The sequence below is a fragment of the Zosterops lateralis genome, assembly GCF_965231275.1.
Source record: "Zosterops lateralis genome assembly, chromosome: 29".
NCBI classification, from domain to species: Eukaryota; Metazoa; Chordata; class Aves; order Passeriformes; family Zosteropidae; genus Zosterops; species Zosterops lateralis.
In genome coordinates this window covers 3,476,714-3,499,351 of record NC_139789.1, presented here as the reverse complement: position 1 = coordinate 3,499,351, position 22,638 = coordinate 3,476,714, and the positions used below count along the sequence as shown (strand labels likewise).

Here is a 22,638-nt window from a genome sequence, read left to right as displayed (position 1 = left end):
AAGTGCAGCTCTGGTCAAGCCATGATATTTTTCCCAATTAAAACCCCTCTTGAACACCCCATTTCTCTGCTGTCTTTGGCTCCCCCAAACCCCACTGAGCTCTGGGGTGGATCCTGACTCAGAGCTGTTTTGATTTCTGCTGGAGATAAACCCAAAAAAATTCCCTTTTTTCCTCCCTCTGCTCTGACCTCAAGCTCTGACCCTGCTCTGTCACCCTCAGGTCCGTCACTGCTGCGTCACCTTTGGCAAAACATCCAATTTTGGTTTTTTTTTTTTTCCTTTCCTGTCCCAGCTGCTCAATTCTACACCCCCATCCTGGGGGAATGAAGCTCCTGTAGGAATTTATTCTCCTCCAGGTGGGATTTTTTACCCTGAACACCATTCTAAGCCCAAAATGTGGGGGTGTGGATCATGATCAGTGTCTTAGGGCTCAAACCTGGCAGGATCCCACCAGAGCTCTGTAATTCCCACATGGAATATGGCTTTTCCTGTCCAGTCACTTTGTATTAAAACCTACAAATGCTTATCCTGTTTCCTGCCTTAAAAAAAAGCAATTCTTTTTCAAGAAGTCTGTCTGCTGATTTCATTAAAAAATAAAAATTAAAAAAAAAGTATAAACGCATTGTCCTCCCTCAGGGAACAGCAGTTACGTGTGGCAAAACCCCACGATATTTAAGAATTGTGTAAATTCCTGTGTTAAAATTGTGTCAATCCTGACCAGGAACAACAAGGAGAGGCTGGACCAGCACCCCCAGTCTGTGACCACCCCACCACCACCAGCAGGGCTGAAGGTGGGGTTAAAAACCCAAAAAACCCACAAAAAACCACAAGCTGGGGCTTGGCTGCTGCCTGGGAATGACAAGGGGCTGTTCTCTGGAGAGGATCAAACATTTGGGGTCAAAGGCTCCTAAACCCCCCACAGCTGGGCTGGAGATGTCACAGCTATGGCAGTAAAACCCAAAAACCCCCAAACTTTCAGGATTATTTACAAGAACCCCTTAAAGACAACTCGCTGCCTTTGCAGGGAAAGGTGGGAGAATCCCTTAGTCCTGCTGTTTGCTCCTCGTTTTTCGGGATCTTTCCAAGCCACAGCCCCAAATCTGCTGCAGAGTGGGAAGACAAAGTCACCGCCTCGTCCCCTCGGCCGGGCGGGCACAGACACAGGGACAGTGACCAGGGGGTGACAGGACACGACACGAGGATGTTCCGTAGCCCAGACCAGGGGCTTGGGGCTCCCGGGGTCCCCCAGCAGCGGCCAAGGCTGGGCGGTGTCACCGCTGTGAGCCCGTTAACTGTCACGGCCAGAGCCCGGCACGGCCACCGCGGCCACGGAGGGGTGGTCACTCTGGAACACAGCAGGATGGTCACTCTGGAATGCAGCCACTGAGGACACTGGGGACATGGCAGGATGGTCACTCTGGAACATGGCGGGGTGGTCACTCTGGAACACGGCCACTGGTGCCACAGTAGGGTGGTCACTCTGGAATCCAGCAGGATGGTCACTCTGGAATGCAGCCACCGGGGACACTGAGGACATGGCAGGGTGGTCATTCTGGAACACAGCAGGGTGGTCACTCTGGAACCTGGCCACTGGGGACACGGCAGGATGGTCACTCGGGGACCTGGCCATGGAGGACATGTCAGGATGGTCACTCAGGGACATGGCAGGATGGTCACTCTGGAGCCCGGCCATGGAGGACGTGGCAGGATGGTCACTCTGGAGCCTGGCCATGGAGGACACAGCAGGATGGTCACTCTGGAGCCTGGCAGGATGGTCACTCTGGAGCCTGGCAGGATGGTCACTCTGGAGTCCAGCCATGGAGGACACGGCAGGATGGTCACTCTGGATCCCAGCAGGATGGTCACTCTGGAGCCCGGCAGGATGGTCACTCTGGATCCCAGCAGGATGGTCACTCTGGAGCCCGGCAGGATGGTCACTCTGGACCCCAGCAGGATGGTCACTCTGGATCCCGGCAGGATGGTCACTCTGGATCCCAGCAGGATGGTCACTCTGGAGCCCGGCGAGCTCAGCGCTGGCCCCAGGGCTGTCAGTCCCCGTGGGCTGGGCCAGGCCCCGGCATCCCCCCTGGCCGCGGCCGCTGCGGGAACAGTCGTGGTGGCCGTGGTTGCCCAGGCGGCTGGAGGCCACCACGGCTTTCATGGCAGCCTGGGACAGACAGAGACAGAGAATTAGGAATTGGGGAAAAAGGGAAAATGTGGGGGAAAATGGGATACATGTGGGGAAAAGGGGACATATGGAGAAAAACAGGTAAATGTGGAGAAAAGGGGATAAATGGAGAAAAAGGGACACATGTGGGGGAAAAGGGATAAATATAGAGAAAAATGGGCAAATGTGGAGAAAAAAGAGTGCATGTGGGGAAAAATGGGATACATGTGGAGAAAAGGGGATCACTCAGCCAAAATCGTGGCCTGGCCCAGGACACCCCAACAATCCCACCCCAAACCCTCCTGGAGCTCTGGCAGCCTCAGGGCCAGGACCATTCCCTGAGGGAATTCAGCACCTTCTAGGGGGAGAACCTTGCCCTAAACACCCCAAAAAAAATCCTCTGGCACTTTTCCCTGGGATCCCAAGGGGGTGTTTGGCAGAATTCTGCCCTTCAAACCCACTCTCCATACCCTGCAGGGGGTGGACTGGGGGTGTCACTGTCCCCCCGTCACTGGGAATTTCAGATTTTCTGTCAATCACTGACCCCCAAGGAGACTCTGCATTTGACCTGAGGCTTTGGAAAAAGCTCCCAAAATCGAATGACAGCACTGGGATTGTGGATGTGTGGTTTGAATAGAAGTGTTGTGACATTACAGGGTGGAAAACTTAGAATTTAAGCTTTTAGAATATAGCAATATATATATAAAGCTCTAAAGGTTTTAGAATACAGCAATACATATCTAAAGGAAGATGGAGGTTTTAGGGTTCTTTTTCACTTTCTTCTTCATGGGTCTGGGTGGGGTTTTGTAATTGGATTGAAAAGTCCTCACTGTGGGCCATGAATGGTTGGTTATTGGGGTAAAAGTCAAAATAATTCAGGTGTCATTTCTGAATTGGACTATTTATCCTTAAAAATTAAAGAGGAAGAGGGGGCTCCAATTTTACTTTCTCAGCCAGAAGTGCTGTAGAACTCACGGATAAAAAATCACCAAACATCTGAGTCTGAACAAGAAACACCATCTCGAGGATTTAATCCTGACTCTGGCAAAAAAAAAAAAAAAAAAAAAAAGAAATAAAAGCAACATCCAACATCTTCACCTTCAGCTTCCTCCTGGCGTTGAACTCCTGCAGTTTCCTCTGGGTGCTGTCCATGTGGGCGAATTTGGCAGCTTTCCCTGTGACCCAGGGGTGCTCCAGGGCCTGATGGACCGTCAGCCTCTTCTGCGGGTCCAAAACGATCAATTTTCTCACCTGAGAGCAACAAAAAAATCGAGTTTTGGTGTTTTGGAGTGACTCAGAGTAGAGCAAGAGAGAATTGGAATAAGTGGTTTATACGTGTTGTAATAAGTCGTGAAAGGAATTGTGAAAATAAGGGATGAATAAAGAAAGGAGTAAAATTGATCGTGAAATTAGTAATAAAAATAAGAAATAATTAAAGAAAGAAATAAAATTGATCATGAAATCAATCATAAAAATAAGGAATAAGTGAAGTAAAATTAATAATGAAATAAATAATAAAAATAATAAATAAATAAATAAATAAGTAAAATTAATCACAAAATCAATTGTAAAAATAAGAAACAAATAAAGAAGTAAAATTATCACAAAATTAATAATAAAAATAAGGAATAAATAAAGAAAGAAGTAAAATTAATCACTAAATCAATCATTAAAATAAGAAATAATTAAAGAAAAGTAAAATTAATCACTAAATTAATCATAAAAATAAGGAATAAATAAAGGAAATTAAAGAAAAACAGGAGTACATAATATTAAATAAATAAGTAATAAATTCCCATGGAAAAAATTAAATAATTAATGGAAACGTGTGAGAAATAAATAAATAAATTTAATTAAATTAATATATGTTGCAAATACATGGGAAAAAAAACCCGTGAAATGCATGAAATAAAAAAAAATGTTGTTAATGAATAAAAATAAATAAACAAATGCAATAAGGGAAGAAAAATAAAACCATAAAATAAGCAAAATCAATAATGAAAATAGTGATAAATAAGTAAAAAATTGTAATAAATAAATGAAAATTTGTAATAAAGAGATTAACATAAATTCATAAATTCATAAATAAATTATAGAAATTTGTTAAAATGGAATTAAAGAAATTAATAAATAAATGGATGAAAAATGAAATCATAAAATAAGCAAACAAAATGCTAGAAATAAACAAATTAATTAATAAATGAAGGGCTAAAAATGAAATAATGAAAGAAATAATAATCATGTGCAGGAAATAAATAAAACCGAATGAAATAATAAAAAGAAATAAAGGGAAAGGGAAAGGGAAAGGGAAAGGGAAAAGGAAAGGAAAGGAAAGGAAAGGAAAGGAAAGGAAAGGAAAGGAAAGGAAAGGAAAGGAAAGGAAAGGAAAGGAAAGGAAAGGAAAGGAAAGGAAAGGAAAGGGGAAATAAAGTAAAAAATAAAAAAGAGTAAAAAATAAAAGAAAAATAAATTAAAGTAAAAAAGAAAGTAAAAAACACCATAAAAATACAATAAAAATAAACCAAAACCAAAACCAAACAAATTAAATTAAATGAAAGAAAATGAAAGAAAATAAAATGAAAGAAAATGAAACAAAATTAAATAAAATAAATTGAAATAAAATAAAATAAAATAAAAGAAAACAAAACAAAATAAAACAAAACAAAACAAAATAAAATAAAATAAAATAAAAATAAAACAAAATAAAACACCAAATAAACCTCCCAGTTTCCCAAGCCCCATCTCCGCCTCACTCACCAAATCCTTGGCGTTTGGGGACACCTCGTCCCACCAGGGGGACACGAACTCGTAGTCGCAGGTGAGGATGCGGCCGTACATGTACTGATCCCCCCGGGGGTCAAAGAAAGGTTCAAACCCACAGAGCCTGGGGAGGGACAGAGCTGTGGGACACGGGGGACAAACCCTGCCACCCCCAGGGCACGGGGACAGCCCCAGGGCTGTGACACTCACAGGATGTAGGTGATGACCCCCACGCTCCACATGTCCACCTCCGGCCCGTAGGGACACCCCTGCAGGATTTCGGGGGCTGGAAGGAAAATTTGGGGGGTCAAATGTACCCACTGGGGGGTCATGGCAGAGGAAATCTGGCTGGGCAGTGGTAGGTGGGGAGGAAAGGGAGAAATGGGGGGGGAAAGGGAAAAATGTGGAGAAAAGGGGGTAAATGTGGAGAAAAGGGGGAAAATGTGGAGAAAAAGGGGATAAATATGGGGGGAAATGGATAAATGTAGGGGGAAAGGGAAAAATGTGGAGAAAAGGGGGTAAATGTGAAGAAAAGGGGGAAAATATGGAGAAAAAGGGGGAAATGTGGGGGGAATGAATAAGTGTGGGGGGAAAGGGAAAAATGTGGAGGAAAATGGGGTAAATGTGGAGAAAAAAGGGATAAATGTGGGGGAAAAGGGATACATGTGGAGAAAAAGGGGTAAATGTGGAGAAAAATGGGATAAATGTGGGGGGAAAGGGATAAGTGTGGGGGAAAAGGGGGTAAATGTGGAGAAAAAAGGATACATGTGGAGGAAAAAAAAGGATTAATGTGGAGAAAAACAGGTGAATGTGGAGAAGAAAGGGGTGAATGTGGAGAAGAAAGGGGTGAATGTGGAGAAGAAAGGGATACATGTGGAGAAAAGGGATAAATATGGAGAAAAGTGGGCAAATGTAGAGAAAAAGGGATATGTGGGGAGGAAAAGGGGTAAATGTGGGGGGAAAAGGGTAAATGTGGAGAAAAAGGGATAAATTAGAGAAAAGGGGATACATGTGGGGGAAAAGGGACATGTGGAGAAAAACAGGTAAATGTGGAGAAAAGGGGGTAAATGGGGAAAAAAGGGATATATGTGGGGGGAAAGGGATAAATATGGAGAAAAAAAGGTAAATGTGGAGAAAACGGGATGCATGTGGGGGAAAAGGGGTAAATGTTGGGAAAGGGGGGTAAATGTGGAGAAAAGGGGGATAAATGTAGAGGAAAAGGGATACATGAGGAGAAAAAAGGATAAATGTGGAGGAAAAAGGATAAATGTGGAGAAAAAGGGGTAAATGTGGCTGTGTGCCAGCCAAATGTGGCACGGCCCTGGCCGTCCTTGCATAGAGCTGTGCCTGGCCTCAGGCAGGGAAAACCCCCTGGAGTGTCCCTCCTGTCCCCAGTTTTCCTCTCCTCTAGTTTTCCTCTCCCCCAAAACGTCCATCCCACTCCCAGTTTTCCTCTCCCCTGCAATGTCCCTCCCATCCTCAATTTTCCTGTCCTCAGAATGTTTCTCCCTCCTTCCTGTCCCCAGTTTTCCTCTCCCCAGAATGTCCCTCCCTCCCAAATTTTCCTCTCCCCTGGCATGTCCCTCCCATCCCCATTTTTCCTGCCCTCAGAATGTCCCTCCCTCCTTCCTGTCCTCAGTTTTCCTCTCCCCAGAATGTCCCTCCTGTCCTCAACTTTCCTCTCCCCAGAACACCCCTCCCTCCCACCCCAAATTCTCCTCTCCCCTAGAATGTGTCCTTCTTGTCCCAGGTTTTCCTCTCCTCCAGAATCTCCCTCCTGTCCCCAGTTCTGCTCTCTCCTGGAGTGTTCCTCCTGTCCCTAGTTTTCCTCTCCCCCAGAATGTCTCTCTTGTCCCCAGTTTTCATCTTCTCCAGTTTTTCTCTCTCCAGAATGTCCCTTCCTCCCATCCCAAATTTTTCTCTCCCCTAGAATCTCCCTCCTGTCCCCAGTTCTGCTCTCTCCTGGAGTGTTCCTCCTGTCCCTAGTTTTCCTCTCCCCCAGAATGTCTCTCTTGTCCCCAGTTTTCATCTTCTCCAGTTTTTCTCTCTCCAGAATGTCCCTTCCTCCCATCCCAAATTTTTCTCTCCCCTAGAATCTCCCTCATGTCCCCAGTTCTGCTGTCCCCTGGGGTGTCCCTCCTGTCCCCAGTTTTCCTCTCCCCAGAATGTCCCTCCTGCCCTCAACTTTCCTCTCCCCAGAATGTCCCCTCCCTCCCATCCCAAATTTTCCTCTTCCTCAGAATCTCCCTCCTGTGCCCAGTTCTCTTCTCTGGAATGTCCCTCCCTCCCTCCCTCTCCCCGGTTTTCCTCTCCCCAGAATCTCCCTCCTGTGCCCAGTTCTCTCCCCTGCAATGTCCCTCCTCCCCATCCCCAATTTTCCTCTCCCCAGACTGTCCCTCCCACCCCAGTCCCCGCTCACCGCAGTACCCCGGTGTCCCACACACGGTTTTCATGGTGTCTTGTTCATCCACAATCTTGGAGAGCCCGAAGTCACCTTGCAGGGACACAAGGGAGTGGCACTGCCATCAGGGGAGGGGCACTGGGACCCCCTTGAGTGCCACAACCCCCCGTCCAGGGTCCCCAACCCACCGATTTTGAGGGGGGCATCAGGGGACAGGTCAGCGTAGAGCAGGTTCTCCGGCTTCAGGTCCCGGTGCACGACTCCGTTCTCGTGCAAATACTGCAAAAAGAGCAAAAGTGGGATGGGAAAAGGAAGGGAATGGCCTTGGACAGGATTTGGGAGGTGGCAACAGTGACTGGGGACCTGTCACAAACTCGGGACCAACTCAGGAACAGCCACAACTGTGGTGGATCCATTTCCAGTTAGGAGTTCCCATTTTTTAAACCCTCCTGTTGTCATGGAAACTCTGGGATGCAGAGCAGCCCTGACCTTCCTCCTTCCTCCCTTTCATCCCCCCTGAGAGCAGATCCATCTTCTCCCAGCAGTGCCTTTGGAAGGCCAAGGCGAGTGGACAAATGAGGTGTTTGGGATGGGAGCAACCCCAGGCATCTATTCCCAGGGATATTTGGGATCAGTGCAGCCCCAGGCACCTCTCCCCATGGATATTTGGGTGCAGCCCCCAGGACCCCCTCCCTGGGCTGTCCCCACAGTCTCGTTACCGAAACGGCCTCCAGGATCTGCTTGACCACGTGTGCCGCGTCCCGCTCGCTGTAGAACCCCCTCTCCACGATCCTGTGGGCACACGGAGCCTTCAGCCCCCTCCATCCTCCTCCTCCTCCTCCATCCTCCTCCTCTCCCATCCTGCCGGGATCCATCCCCCCGGAGCGGGTCCGTACCTGTCGAAGAGCTCTCCCCCCGTCACCAGCTCCAGCACCAGCGCGATCTCCGAGGGCGTCTCGAAAATCTCCTTCAGCTTGATCTGGAAAAGGTGATGGCAGGGATTTTGGGATGTGGGATTTTGGGATTTCGGGATGTGGGATGTAAGATGTGGGATGAGGGATGTGAGATGTGGGATGTGGGGTGTGGAATGTGGGATGCTGGATGTGGGATGCAGGAGGATGGATGTGGAATATGGAATGTGGAATGCGGGATGCGAGAGGCAGAATATGAGATGCGAGATGCTGGATGTGGGATGCAGAATGTGGAATGTGGGATATGGGATGCAGGAGGAGGGATGTGGGATGCTGCATGTGGGATGTGGGATGCAGGATGTGGAATATGGGATGCTGGATGTGGGATGCAGAATGCAGGAGGAGGGATGTGGGAATGCATCCTGGCCGTGCCAGGAGGAGGCTGTGACCACCAGGGAGAAGGGAAAGGGTTATTTCAGGGCAAACATTTCCCTCCTCCACTTGGTTTTTCCCCACTCTTGGTTTGTTTTCGCCTGAATTTTTTCAAATGTTCGCAGCAGCCCCTCTCACTTAACACAGATTAAAGACGAATCTGGGAATGTTCAGAGCCTTGATCCTGTTCACATTTCTGAGCTTGTTTGTCAGAGGAGCTCCTTGGAGCAGTTTAATTTTGTGGCTCAATGGGCACCTCGGAGCCTCATCCAGCCCCGTGGTGTCGGAGAAACTCCAGCTGCATCCCACGGGATGGACCCTGATCCTGCACACCTGGCCTGGCTGGGACAAGGGAGAGCCAGACACACCCTGTGAGGTCACGGCCACTCTGGATCAAGGCTCTGGCAATGTCCCTTGGACTCTCCTGCAGCAGAAGAGGCACCAAACCCATGTTTTCCTCCTGACTTTTTGTGATTTGTCTGCCACACGAGCCCTTTGTGCCTCCACAGCCCATCTGGAATTAACAATTCTCTCTTAAAGCCACGTCCAAATGCAATTTTTCCTTTTTCCCCCCCACTTTAAAAAAAAAAAAAAAAAAAAAAATGGAAACCCAAGAATTTCACGCTTCTTAAGACTTTTGTGACACCACGAATTTCATGGGGCTTTAATCATTCCCTCGCCGGGCTGGGTGACAAGCCGTGATCCCCCGCGGGGTGAGAGACACTATGTGGCAGCTTATTGCATTATAATAATACACGGAGCACTATAATTTTCCTATTAACTTCAAAAGTTTACAATCCTATTATCAGCCTCTGCCGAGGTCGGTGCCGCACGATAGCGGCGCCGGCGTCAATAAACGGAGCAGAGCAGCTCCTCTTCAAACATCACTTGAACTCGGGATGAGCAGAACCCCACGGAAACCTCGGGGATTTAAATATTCAAACGGGGCTGGATCCTCCTCCTCCGCTCCGAGGAGCCGCTGCCTGGAGAGGGGAGGGCGGGAATTGGATTTTCTGTGTTGTTCCTGATAACACATCAGAGAGGAGCCTCTTCCCAGCCACCTGGGCTGCTCCAAGTGAGGGATTCCCATTCTGGCTGTTATCCCTGAATCTGTCCTGGGATGGGGAAATGTCTCTGTGGAAGAGGCTGAAGCAGCAAATTTCCCTAAAATGCTGGAACACCCCAAAATGGGCCCACACCAAGCTGGCTGAGAGGTGTAGAGACAACCTGTCCCCAGTGTTTTGACCTCTTTGTCTCTGGTTTTGGGGTGTTTGGGATTTCTCTTGGCTTCATCTCTTTGCGTGAAGGTTTTGGGGTTTCTCCAGAGGGCAAAGCTCTGAGGATGGGCTGGGAGCAGCTGTGCCCAGGGCCTGAGGGATGCTGCAGCTTGGGCAAGACAATGCAGTGGCAAGACAATGTCCCAGTGATGTCTCAAAGATGTCCCAACAATGTCCCAGTGCTGTCCCAATCCCAATCCCACCAGGAGCAGGGCCTGTCCCAACCCTCAGCCCCACAGCAGCTCCCAGGTGGCTTTTTTGTGTAGTTTCTTTAACACAGGTGTTCTCCAAGATCCTTTTGCAGTTCCCAAGTGGAACCACAGAGCTGAGAATGAGCCTTTTTTGGGAGGTGGAGGGCACAGAGTCCCCCAGCCCCCGGCATTCCAGGGGGGCTCTGCTGGCCCTGGCTGGATTAGATCTGCTCTGGGCATTGAAAAATCACTACAGCCCCATTCCCGTTATCCCCCCAGAGCCCTGAGCAAGGAACAGCCCCAGCCCTCACTGCCCCGGCCTCCCCTTTTATCTCCCCTGGCAGGATTCATTACAGACAGGCAATTTTCCCTGGGATTCATTTGATCTCCTCGATGGAAATTGCTTGCCTGGTGGAAATCTCAAGCCAGGCCGTGGGGAGGGGGAGGACAGGGGGGTCCTTGGCCTTGGATATCAGAGCTGGGAGCTCAGGGGAGCTGCAAGGACCAGGAATTTCATGTGGCAGAGAGTGGGGAATCACCTGGAGGCTCAGTGAGGCAGGGAGGGGACACAGGGGGCAAGAAAGGTTTTCCACGGGGTGGTGTCTTCATCCTGCACCAAGATGGGATGAGGACAAGGACATTCCAGCCTTTCCCTCAGCTCCAGGCTGAGTTAAGGGCAAACCCACCCCCGGCAGGCGTGGAGCCCACCCAAGGGGAGGTGGTAGCTGTGTTTCAGGGCTCCTACTCACGATGTTGGGGTGTGAGAGCCGCAGCAGGACCCCGATCTCCGTCCTCACGATCTTTTTGTCGATCTGGGGAGCAGAACCCACACAGAGCTTGTGTCACCTTGTGCTGCCAGGCCTGGCAGAGCTTGTGTCACCTGTGCTCCCCACCATGCAGAGACCCCCCTAAAACTCCCAGGATATTTCCATGCCTGTCCCAGAGCCCACCCCCATCCCAAATCCATGAGGGACCCCCAGGTTGTGGAGTGATGCCCACTGCCAACCCCACACCCACCCTGGTCCTGAGGGGCAGGGGGGGAGGGACACCACCAGCTCTCCCTTCCCATTCCTTGGTGCTCCCCCTTCCCTCCCCAGCCCCTCTCCTGCCTCACTCACTGTTTTCTTCAGGATCTTGGCAGCGTAGGGAGCTCCTGTGCCCTTCTCCTGGCAGCTGAACACCACCGAGGTGGCTCCCCTGGGAGGGCAGGGGGGATGTGAGGCTGGCACAGAGCTGGGAGGTCTCTGCTCCCCCTGTGCCCCCCAGCAGCACCTTTGGCAGTGCCAGGCCCTGGGAGCTCAGTGTGGATCCAACTCTTCATGGATCCTGCTTTTCATGGATCCCTCTCCTCCTGAAAACCTCTCTGCTTGGATCTCAGTTTTCATGGATCCCCCTCCTGCATCTCCTTCTTCTTGGATTTCAATTCTCATGGATCCCCCTTCTCCTGCATCCCCCTCCTCTTGCAAACCCCTCTTCCTGGATCTCAATTTCTACGGATCCCCTTCCTCCTGCAAAATCCTCTTCTTGGATCTCATTTTGCATGGACCTCCCTTCCCCTGGACCCCCCTACTCCTGCATCCCCCTCTTCTTGGATCTCAGTTTTTGTGGATTTCCCTTCTCCAGCATCCCCCTCCTCTTGCAAACCCCTCTTCCTGGATCTCTGTTTTTATGGATCCCCCTCCTCCTGCAAAATCCTCTTCTTGGATCTCAGTTTTCATGGATGTCCCTTCTCCAGCATCCTCCTTCTCCTGCATCCTTCTCCTCTTGGATTTCAGTTCTCATGGATCTCCCTTCTGCATCTCCCTCCTCTTCCTGGATCTCAATTTTTATGGATCCCCTCCTGCATCTCCCTCCTCTTGGATCTCAGTTCTCACAGATCCCCCTTCTCCCGCATCCCCCCACTCCTGAATCCCCTTCCTGTCCCCCTCCTCTCCATCCCCACCCCACATCCCCTCCCTTCACCCCCTCCTGACTCATCCCCCTCCTCCTGCCTCCCCTGCCGCCTCCTCCCCGCTTTTCCCGGCTCAGGCTATTTTAATTAAACCCGACTTTCTACGGGGGGTTTAAATCCTTAAGCGGCTTTCAGGACAGGACGGAGCCGCCCTGTCCCCCCGCCCGGAGCCTCTCGGGGACAGCAGCGGCACCTCCGGGGCCCATCCCCGTCCCCAGACGGTCCCTGCAGGTGAAGGCGCCGCGGGTGACACGGGCACAGCCCCCGCCGCCTCCCCCGGCCCGGGGTGATCTCAGCTCGAGTTAATCGCGTTCCCCGAGCGCCGGACGGTGAAATCAGCCCAGCGCTCCGGGCCATTCCGGGGTTTATTTGCAATTCCATCTCCCAGCCCGACTCCTGGAGCAGATTAATTCCTGCCCCCGGGTAACCGGCCGCGTTTTAGCGCTTTGGCTCCGCCGCCTGCCTGGACAGAGCTCAGGATGCGCCTGGAGGCGCCCGGCGAGATCAGATCTCCAAAACCACCGAGTTTCACACCAAAACCTCCCCTGAGCCCACCACCATCCCCGCCCCCGCTGCAGCCCCCGCGCTCCCTGAAAGAGGGATTTGTCTTCAAACCCGGAGCAGATTTTGCGGCTCATCCGGCTGAATTTGGGAACGGCGTTCCCATGGCAACGGCAGCGCCGGGTACCGGATTCCTCCGGGATCCACCCGGGATCGGCGAACCCCAGCCCTGCCCAGCTCCAAAACATCCCCTCCCTTCTGCCCGACATTCCCCGCCAAACTTCAGTTTACAAATAAAAAGTGATTCGGAAACCAATTGTTGCAGCGGGGAGAGGAGGGGAGGGGCGGCCACCACCTGCTCCAGCTCGGGAAAACGGGGAAAAGCTGCGATTTGACCCCAAAATGGCATCGCTGATGCTGCGAGCACCACGACAACGCTCTTCCTGATGCCATGAGGTTATTATTGGAATTTCCCAGCTGGGCTGGACACGGGGCAGGATCCTCCACCCCAGGATCTGTCCCCTCTCACCCTCCCCTCTGCATTATTTCCGCACGGACAATCCCCAGCCTGATTCCACCGCTAACGAGATCATTTAGGAGCGCTCGGCTCGGCGTTTAGGAGGGCTGGGGGTGGCTCCTGTGCCCGCTGTGCCCGCGGCGCTGCCCCTCACACATCCCCAATTACGGGAATTCGCCACACCTCGGCCCCCCGGCCCTGCCGGCCGCCGCTCAAGGCCTCAAATAAATATCCCCAATCAGCCCTGCCTGCCACGGGAGATAATTGCATTTGCTTTCCAGATGAACTGGAAAATGTTGAGCGATGGGTTTTGCCCAGAGCCTGGAGCGTGTGGCTGGGAGCAGCCCCGGGCTGGGTCCTCCCCGCTGTCCCCTCATCCCCACCCGGCTCCTTCCATCCCTCTCCTGCTCCCTGGGCCTTCCTGGCCAGAGCCGGGTCCAACCCTGCCAGGAGAGGCTCTAAGGGAGAGCTGTGCAGGGTGAGGGGCTCCTAGCAGCCCAAATCCCACCCAGATCCAACACACTCCAGGACTGAAACCAGTTTGATTTAAATCTGCTGCTGAAACTGGAGGGAGGGAGGGATGGACAGATGGATGGATGGATGGATGGATGGATGGATGGATGGATGGATGGAGGGATGGATGGATGGAGGGATGGATGGATGGATGGAGGGATGGATGGAGGGATGGATGGAGGGATGGATGGATGGATGGATGGATGGATGGATGGATGGATGGATGGAGGGATGGATGGATGGAGGGATGGAAGGATGGATGGATGGAGGGATGGAGGGATGGATGGATGGATGGATGGATGGATGGATGGATGGAGGGAGGGATGGATGGATGGATGGATGGATGGATGGATGGATGGATGGAGGGATGGAAGGATGGATGGATGGAGGGATGGAGGGATGGATGGATGGATGGATGGAGGGATGGATGGATGGAGGGATGGATGGATGGAGGGATGGATGGAGGGATGGATGGTTGGATTCCAGGGCCTCCAGGACTGTCCTTCTGTCCTACACCCCTCTGTGCAGTGCTGGGTGCTGCCAAGCCCTGGGCTGATGCGGCCACACCTCAATACAAACCCTTAAATTCCTGCTTTCACCAAAACTGCTGCTTTTCAGGATTCTCTGAGGATGGAAACACAGAGGCAGCTGGGGCTGGCCCAGCCTGAACCACCAAATCCACCTGTTCCAGAGCCAGGGCTCCAGGGCAGTGCTGCCTTGTCCCACAAACGGGATCATCAACCTGAGGGCTCCTGGCAGTGCCTGGCCTGAGGGGCACCAGGACACCTCACCCCGGATCACAGCCCCCAGATGGGCTCTCCAAGCCAAATCCAGAGTTGGGGATCCAGGCTCTTTGTGGGGGCTGGCACTGCCTGGCCTCTGCAGGGCCCTGACTGCCCACCCCCAAAGCCTTGGGGTGCACAGAGGGGAGATGGGTCTCCCCATGGTCCCACTGAAGTGAGGAATATCCATCCCCACAGGCCCAGGGACCCCCAGCCCAACCTGCAAACCCTCAGTGAGAGCTCCCAGACCCTCCTGCAGTGTCACAGCACAGTCCAGGCACCAGGTTACCCCAGAGGGGAGGGTCTGTCGCCATCCCTTCCCCTTATCCATCCTTCCATCCTTCCACGGCCCTTCTACATCCATCCATCTCCTCTGCTTGTCCATCCCTTCCTGCATCCCTCCATTCTCCCATCCCTCCTCATCCATCCCTCCATCCATCCATCCATCCATCCATCCATCCATCCATCCATCCCTCCATCCATCCATCCATCCCTCCATCCTTTCCTGCATCTTTCCTTGCATCCCCTCACCCCCAATTCCCCTTCACCCACCCCTCCCTAAATCCCTCCAACCCCCCCAATCCATCCCCTCCACATCCCCCCCCGCCTCCCTCCATCCCCCTCCCCACCAGGACAGTCCCTGCCCCAACCAGGACCCGCTCCCACCCCAGGGGGGTCCCTGCCCCTCCCAGCCCCTCCCTGCCCGCTCTCCCCTCCTTGTACCGTCCCAACTCGGGGCCCACGACGTAGAAATCCTCCAGTGCCGCCTCCCGGTGGGATCCATCTATCCAGAAGTCGCTCCCGCTCTTGGACGAGGGCATGGTGGGCTGGGGGCTGCGGGCAAAGGGAGACCCCGGCATGGATGGCCCGCAGCTCCCCCCGCGCCTCATCCACACCCAAATATCCCCCGGCGCTTCCGCGAGTGCCCAGATGGCTCGGGAAAAAACCAGCGCTCGGGATTATGGAGCGCCATGGAATTACGGCCGCAAATCCCCGGTGCCGTTTCCGAGATAATTCCCCCGCGGTGGGATGTGTCCCCCCCATCCCTGGATTTTTCCAACCCCCCTTTTCCCACCCCATTCCCACCTGTCTGGGGATCCTCCCCGGCTCTGCAGAGCCCTGCAGGCCGGGCACCCACGGGCTGGTTTGCACCGCGACTCCCTCAAACCCCCCCGGCCCTCCGCACGCCCCCGGTAATTCTGGGGTGGGGTCGCGGCCCGGCACGTACCGTCACCTGCGGCGCCGCTCGGGTTCCCCCCGGCGCTGCCTCATCCCCGGCCCAGGGTGGGCACGGGGGGTCCGGAGCCCCCGGGGATGGTGCTGAGCCCACCCGCGGGCCCGTGCGACCCCCTCGCTGCTCCCCAAATCGGGGCGTCACTGAGCGGAGCTGGGCTGGGAGAGTGCGGGGATGGGAAAGATGGAGGGATCAGGGATGCAGGGATGGGAGTGCAGGGATCAGGGATGGGAAGATTCGGGAGCGGAGGGATGGGAGGATTCGGGAGCGGAGGGATGCAGGGATACAGAGGATGCCGGGATGCGGGGGCACAGGGATGCAGCTGCCAGGATGCCGGGATGGGAGGATGCAGGGATATCGGGCAGCACCGGAGGCAGCGATAAGAGCCTGCCCGGCAGCGAGAGCGCAGCGCCGCAGGGACAGAGGAAGGTGGGGACGCGGGCCCGGGGCTCCCGGGACCCTCCCCGGCAGCTCGGCCGTGCCACCCCCCGGCCCGGCGCCGCCACTGCACCCCGGGCCGCCCCCCGCCCCCTCCGGGGCTGCGGGACCCCCCCGGTGCTGGGGGGATCCGGGCGGCCCCATCCCGCCCCCCGCAGCGGCAGGACCCGGGCGGGGGCAGCGCGGCCGCTCCCCGGGAGCACCGGGAACCGCCCCCGGGGCCGGTGCCGCGCCCCCCATCCCGCCCCGCCGCCCCCCACCCACCGGGGCCGGGCCGGGCCCCACCGAGCAGCCAGAACCGGGACCCCCCGGTACCGGGGGCCGGGGTGGGGGGCGCGGGCGCTGCCCGGAGCCGCCGCACGGTGACGCCGTCGCCCACCGGATGGGGATGGGGGGGCGGACGGGAAATGGGGCCGTGGGAGGGGACGGGGAGGGGCTGGGATTGGGATTGGGATTGGAAAGGGATTGTGTTACGGGGTGGAGTGGGGAATGGGACTGGGGGTGGTGGGAATGGGACTGGGAATGGTGGGAGTGGGACTGGGAATGGTGGGAATGGGGCTAGGGGTGGTGGGAATGGGGCTAGGGGTGGTGGGAATGGGACTGGGAGAGGTGGGAATGGGGCTGGTGGGAATGGTGGGAATGGGATTGGGAATGGTGGGAATGGGACTGGGAGAGGTGGGAATGGGACTGGGAGAGGTGGGAATGGGAATGATGGGAATGGGAGAGGTGGGAATGGGGCTGGGGGTGGTGGGAATGAGACTGGGAGAGGTGGGGCCCGGCTGGAGGAGGGGGGTGAGCAGTGGAGGTGGGGGGGTGGGATGGGACCTGGGGAGCAGGAATGGGTGGGTTTAGGGTGGGATTGGGATTGGGGATGGGGCAGGGCCCAGAACAGGACAGGAATGGAGATGGGATTGGAGATGGGATGAGATGGGGCAGGGCTGGGACTGAGAATGGGGTGGGAGTGGGGATGGGGTCAGGGATGAGATGGGAATGGGATGGGAGTGGGGATAGGGCCGAGGTGAGACTTGGGTTTGGACTTAGACCAGGAACAGAATCAGAATGGACATGGGATGAGAGAGGGAGATGGGACGGGACTGGGCTGGGACAGTGGATGGCGTTTGGATGGGGCCAGGGATGGGATGGGAGTGGGGATGGAATAAATCCAGGAGTGGGGTGGGAGTGAAGATAGGGCTGGGTTTGTCTGGGACAAGGATGGGGATGAGGCTGGAATGGGGCCAGGAGCAGGGTGGGATGGGGATAGGGTTGGGATGCCGTTGTTCCCGTGTCTGGGGCCACCCAGGCTGTCGGGGAGCCCGTGGGGTGTTGTGTTCCCCACAGCAAAGGGAGCAGGAAATCCCTCCTGAACATCCAAGGCGAGCAAACAGCACATTTTCATGTTTTTCTATTAAGAATTGGAAACAGAGAGAGCATCCCATAGGACAGTGACCCTCCAGGGGCACTGAGGGGCAGACAGGCCTTGAGGATGCTTCAGGACCCCCCAAATCCCTCAGCACAAACAGGAGACCCTCCCCCCAAAAGGCCCTGCCATGAAGGTCTCACCAGCATGAAACATTCTCCTTGTCATGGGCTCCCCGAGTATTTATTAGAATATTTTATCATATCTGAGGGAGGCAAACTCAGCCCTGCTTGATCTCCTCCAGTTGCAACTCCCTTTTGAAAGGGATGTTCGTGCAGGGAGTGACCTGCTCTGTGAATAAATTGACTCTGCTTCCGTCTCTCCCAGTCCTGGAATGTTGTGGAGATGAGGGTGGGCTGGAGAGGCTGCTTTGCATAATTAATATTTATCACTCGGTCCCCAACAAGCACAATCCCCCCGTTCATCCCCAAAGAGTGGGGGGCTGTGTTGGCAGAGGGGAGGCAGCTCCTTCCCTTTGGAAATCTCACGATTTGGCTCCTAGAGAGGGGTCCAGCCCCCCCATGGCACCCAGAGACCCCCGTGGGTGGGCACGGGATGGGGCTGGATCCAGCTGGGCAGTGGGAGATGGGGATGGGGCAGGCCCTGTCCCCTGCACACCCCAAAATCCCCCTGAGGTTGGGGGGTGCCCTTTGCAGCTGGGACACATCCCCAAGGTCCAGATCTTTGGGATTCCTGGGAATTGTCCCACTCTCTGCCAGTTTGGTGGGACGGTGGGGCTGGATCGGCCCCTCCAGCCTTTTGTCTGAGGGAGAGGAATTAATGACTCGCTTCCCTCATTACACTGGACTAAAAATCCATTTCTGAGCAGCATAAATTTAGGTGCCTGAAGTGGCTATTTTAACATCCCGGGAAACATTTCTCTCCCTCTCTCTCGCCCTTTCCCCAATCATTTCTGTCTCATTGGCAGCCATCGACGTTCCGGATGAAGCACAAGATGGAGGGACATTATCCAAACACGGCAAAAAGGCCTTTCCTGGCTGGAAAAAGGGATGGAGAGGCTGAAGAAGAGTCCTTACAGTCCCCCCAAACCCCCAAATCCCCCCGGGCTGCAGGTCTGGGACAAATCCCAGCGCGGGCAGAGCAGAGTGTGAGAACAGCCCCGCCAGGGACCGGCTGCCGCCGTGTGCTGCTCAATTGTTTGGAACATAAAATGGAAATTAATACATGGGGTGAGCCCCCCCCGGCATCCCCCCCTTCCCCCCAGCGCCGCTCGCCTCGTTAATTGAACGGCGCGAAGCAAATGAGGTCAGAGCTCACTTGAGCCAGACAAGGACACGGGAACACGGCGAGGCAGGGCTGTACCTGCCCGTGTTTAGCATTCCTGCCGGGATCCGCTCATTAAAAACCTAAAAGGCGGTTTAAGCATCCCATTAGAGCCTCGCCGGGCTCGGGAGCCCTTCCCTGGCAGTGGCGTTTGCGGGGACAGAGGCACGGCAGCCGGGCGTGGGGAGGGGATTTGCGGTTCCTGCCCCATCGCGGCTTCTTTGGGGGGGGTTGGGGCAGTTCTGGGGGTCCCTGAGATCCCAAAGGCAGAGGGTGAGAGGGGAGGGAGAGGCAGGAGCGGTGCTGGAGGCCGGGATGCTGCTGGAGCATCCCAAACCCATCCCTGGGCCAGGCCCCATCATCTCCTCTCTTTCCAAGGAGCTCCCCTGAGCCGGGCTTTGGGAGCAGTCTCCACACCGTGCCTCAGTTTCCCCAGCTCTGGCTGTGGGTGCTGACCTTTCCCATTGTCCAGGTGTCCCCAGGGATGTTCCCGGCTCCATCCCCAGCCCTGATTCCCCCCCTGGGCTCAGCCTCTGCTGCTCCGGGAGCTCCACAGGTGCTGCCCAGCCCTGCCTGGCCGTGGATCACCAGGATTTTGGGAAGAGGATCCCTGTGGGACCCTCCCAGTCTCCCCCCAGCCAGGACGGCCCAAGGGGCTCCGTGCCAGGGCTGAGGGCACTGATCCCATGGGATGCCCCGTTCCTGTGGCACTGGATGCTGTCCCTGCTCCAGGGGCTGCCTGGGGACCCCACTCCTCCTGTCCCATCCCAAACTGGCCCCCAGCAAGTGGGGAACACTCTGAGCCACCCCAGGGCTGCTCAGTGCCCCTGCCCGGAGCCCCTACACTTCGAGGCCTCTCTCAGGAGGCAGCTGAGAACCACCTTGTGCCACCTCCTCGGGGCTTTGGCTTCCCCAGCCGCTCCATCCTCATCCCAGTGACCTCCAGGAGCCAATCCAGAGCCCACCCAGCATCTCCCCTCTCCAGAGGAGGCTCAGGCATCCAGCACTCCCTCTTTCCCAGCATCTCCCTGCATCCTCCTCCACTTCCTCCCTCTTCCCTTTCTCCCTCTCTTCCTTCTCCTTATTTTTTTTTTTTTTTTTAAGACAAGAAATGAGTTGTCTTCCCGCAGATGTGACTAAAAGCACTCTGGAAATGTCAGCCACTGCTGGAAAGGGACCCAGATAACATTTAGCTTTAGGTAAGAGAGTAGATTTTCTCTGCACTAATTCATATTTATAAGCTCTCGTGTTCCCGGGGAGAGCGCGGCGCTGATGGCACTCGCTGATTGCCAGCGCGCGGAGCAGGGAATTGTTTTCATATCCGAGATTAAAGAGTGCTTTCTGCTCCCAGTGGCACCTGTGTATTTACACTGGTCATTCTCAATTCATTCTTATAAGATTAAGACTGGAAATGGGAAATTGTTATAAAGTACCGAGCCCGGAGGGGTCGGGGGACGTGGCGGGGACGGGGCAGAGCTCGGACCCTGCACCGGGAACAGCCCGGGCTGAGGAGGGGCACGAGGGCTCTGCTCTGCTTGGGTGGGAAAAGTCCATCCAGAGGGAAATTCCTCATCCAGATCCTATGGGATGGTCACTCTGAGTGACCCCAGCAGGGCTGGATGGGGCTGGACAGGGCTGGACAGGGCTGGATGGCCAGAGCAGCACGGACAGCAGCAGGATGGACACGAGCTCGCCACAGATTAGCTGAGAGCTTTACTTCTATTAAGATTAGGCAAAAGATTTATTTCTATTAAGATTAGGTGAAAGATTTATTTCTATTATGACTCAGCGGAAGATTTATTTCTACTATTATTATTTTTCAACACATCCCGGGGTTGGTGTCAGCTGATTAAAAGCAAACAAGTAAAGCTCCTCTTCTCCTCGGCGGATCAAGGATTTGGGAACTTTTAGAGCTTTATTTAGTTTTTCTCTGTTTTATTTAATTTTTTTTTTTTTTTAAATCGTGTTTGCGAAGTGGCTGAGCGGCTCCGGAGAGAGTGGGAGCGTAAACATGGGGGAAAAGGGAAAAAAAACTTGGGTTGTGTCAGGGATTGAGGGGCTGGAATTAGGGGGAGGAAAGGGCCAAAAAAAAAAAGGGGAGGAGGCGGTGGGGGGATGCAGGAGGGGTTCGGGGTGGAAAGGGAAAAAGGCGAAAGGAGAAACAAGACAATGGCAGAAGGCACCCCGGGGACTTCCTGAGAGGTTTTAGAAATTCAAAATACGCCTTAGAGCCTCAAAGCTGTGTCAGTCACAGCCCCGGCGCAGGGATCACTAAGGCTGCGGCCAAACAATACCAGATTGTGTGAGGAAGGTGGGAAAATCGGGGGTCTCAGCGGCTCCCGCTCACACCAGCGGTTCCGCCCGTCAAGCACGCGTTCCACATGAATCAATTCTGGACAGAGCCGCGGCATAATCCCCGCCAGCCTCGCTATGACAACTTGAAGGAGAATTCGGCGGCTGAGTGACAGCAGACGGAGAACTGACAAGGCAAAAGGCCGCAGGACTTTCCTGCCCTTTTTTCCCTTTTTTTTTCTTTTTTTTTTTTTTTTTTTTCTTTTTTTCCCTTTCATTCTCCCCTTTCCCCCTTCTCTCCCCATCTCAGTAACTTTTCCCGGGTGGCTTCACGTGTCCCTGTGCTGCTGTTGGGGGCAGAGGGGCTTTTCTCCCTCTGTGCAGCCCCTTTGCCCTTTCCCTGCTCCTGAGGACCCGTCCCACAGCTCAGGTCACCTCTGCCACCCAGACAGCCACAGGAGGGACACGGGGCTGTGACCTCCAGCCAGGGTGTTGGTGACAGAGGACACGTGGCACTGGCACCCGGCAGCAGCTCCAGCACAGAGGCTGCGGTGGGACCCCAAAACTGGGGGGTCACAGCATCATCTCCCCTGTTGTGGGGCTGGAGTGGGATGGGGGAGCCTGGCAGAGCAGAGGGGTTCTCCCGGCCCAGCCAGTGAGGCTTTAATTACTCCAGGCTCATTATCAGAGGGGTGTAATGAGCTCTGTGGGTTTTCCTGTTAATCCTGCCTGGGCTGGGGTCACCCAGGTGGGAGTGTTGGGGGTCACCTTCAAATTCCACCCCTGACCCGGGGGACATCAGCAGCACCCACCACATTGTGCCACCAAAGCCACCAGTGGAGCCAGGGCTGGGCTGGGGGCCTGGAGGAGTTTTTGGGGAGGGAACCAGCACCCCTGAGCTGCTCCAAGCCAATATTTAAAGATTGCAGTGCTCAAAGCTGCTCCTCCATCCCCGCAGCTGAAGGAAGCACTAATCACCTCCCTGCGCCACCCCCCACCCCGCGCTCCCGCCTCGTTAGGTAAACGAGTGTATTATTAATAATCATATCAAGGATAAAAAGTGCTTTTGTCACCTCTGGATCCTGCTCCTTTCCAGGCTGCCCTGTTCCGGTTCCACATGCCTGCTCAGGGAGGAAAGAGGGAGAAAGGAAACTAATTAAAAATTGCCAGTGTCTTATGTCGGAGCGTTTGGGTGCGTTGGGTGGTGAAAGACGAGCGGCTTGTTGCAAGAAAATCAATTTTACAGTTACAGGAGCAGAATAAATAGAGGTGGTGCGTTAAGGCAGGAGGATGAGCAGCCTCTGAGGGCTCCAGCTCCGCAGGGATGTGGGATGAGCCATCCCGGGATGCTCGGGGTGTCCCCACCCCATCCTGCCACATCCCAGCTCCAGCGCCCGGCAGAAGGTTTTGCTCAGAACTCGGTGAAAAATCACCCAAAAGAGCTCCTAAATTCAGGCTGGGGTACAAATTAGGGAGTTTTTTACAGGAAATGCATAACTAGGCCCCAAAAACCACCCAGAGTGTGGCTGGGAGGTGCACAAGGCCTTGGTGGGGGTCACCTCATCCCGAC

The 22,638-nt window shown here is 54.3% G+C and overlaps 1 protein-coding gene across 1 annotated transcript; it reads right to left on the bottom strand.

Moving 5' to 3' along the window:
• Nucleotides 1–1,288: 1,288 nt before the first annotated feature.
• LOC310920313 (calcium/calmodulin-dependent protein kinase type IV-like) lies at nt 1,289–22,186 on the bottom strand (the record flags this gene model as incomplete). Its single annotated transcript, XM_083880187.1, is given in 13 exon segments — nt 1,289–2,167; nt 3,266–3,418; nt 4,925–5,051; nt 5,138–5,213; nt 7,347–7,435; nt 7,437–7,446; nt 7,517–7,607; nt 8,048–8,120; nt 8,225–8,307; nt 10,889–10,951; nt 11,258–11,336; nt 15,127–15,237; nt 22,142–22,186. Coding segments are annotated over 12 exon segments (1,821 nt in total). The 5' UTR covers nt 15,225–15,237; nt 22,142–22,186.
• Between the last annotated feature and the right edge of the window lie 452 nt (nt 22,187–22,638).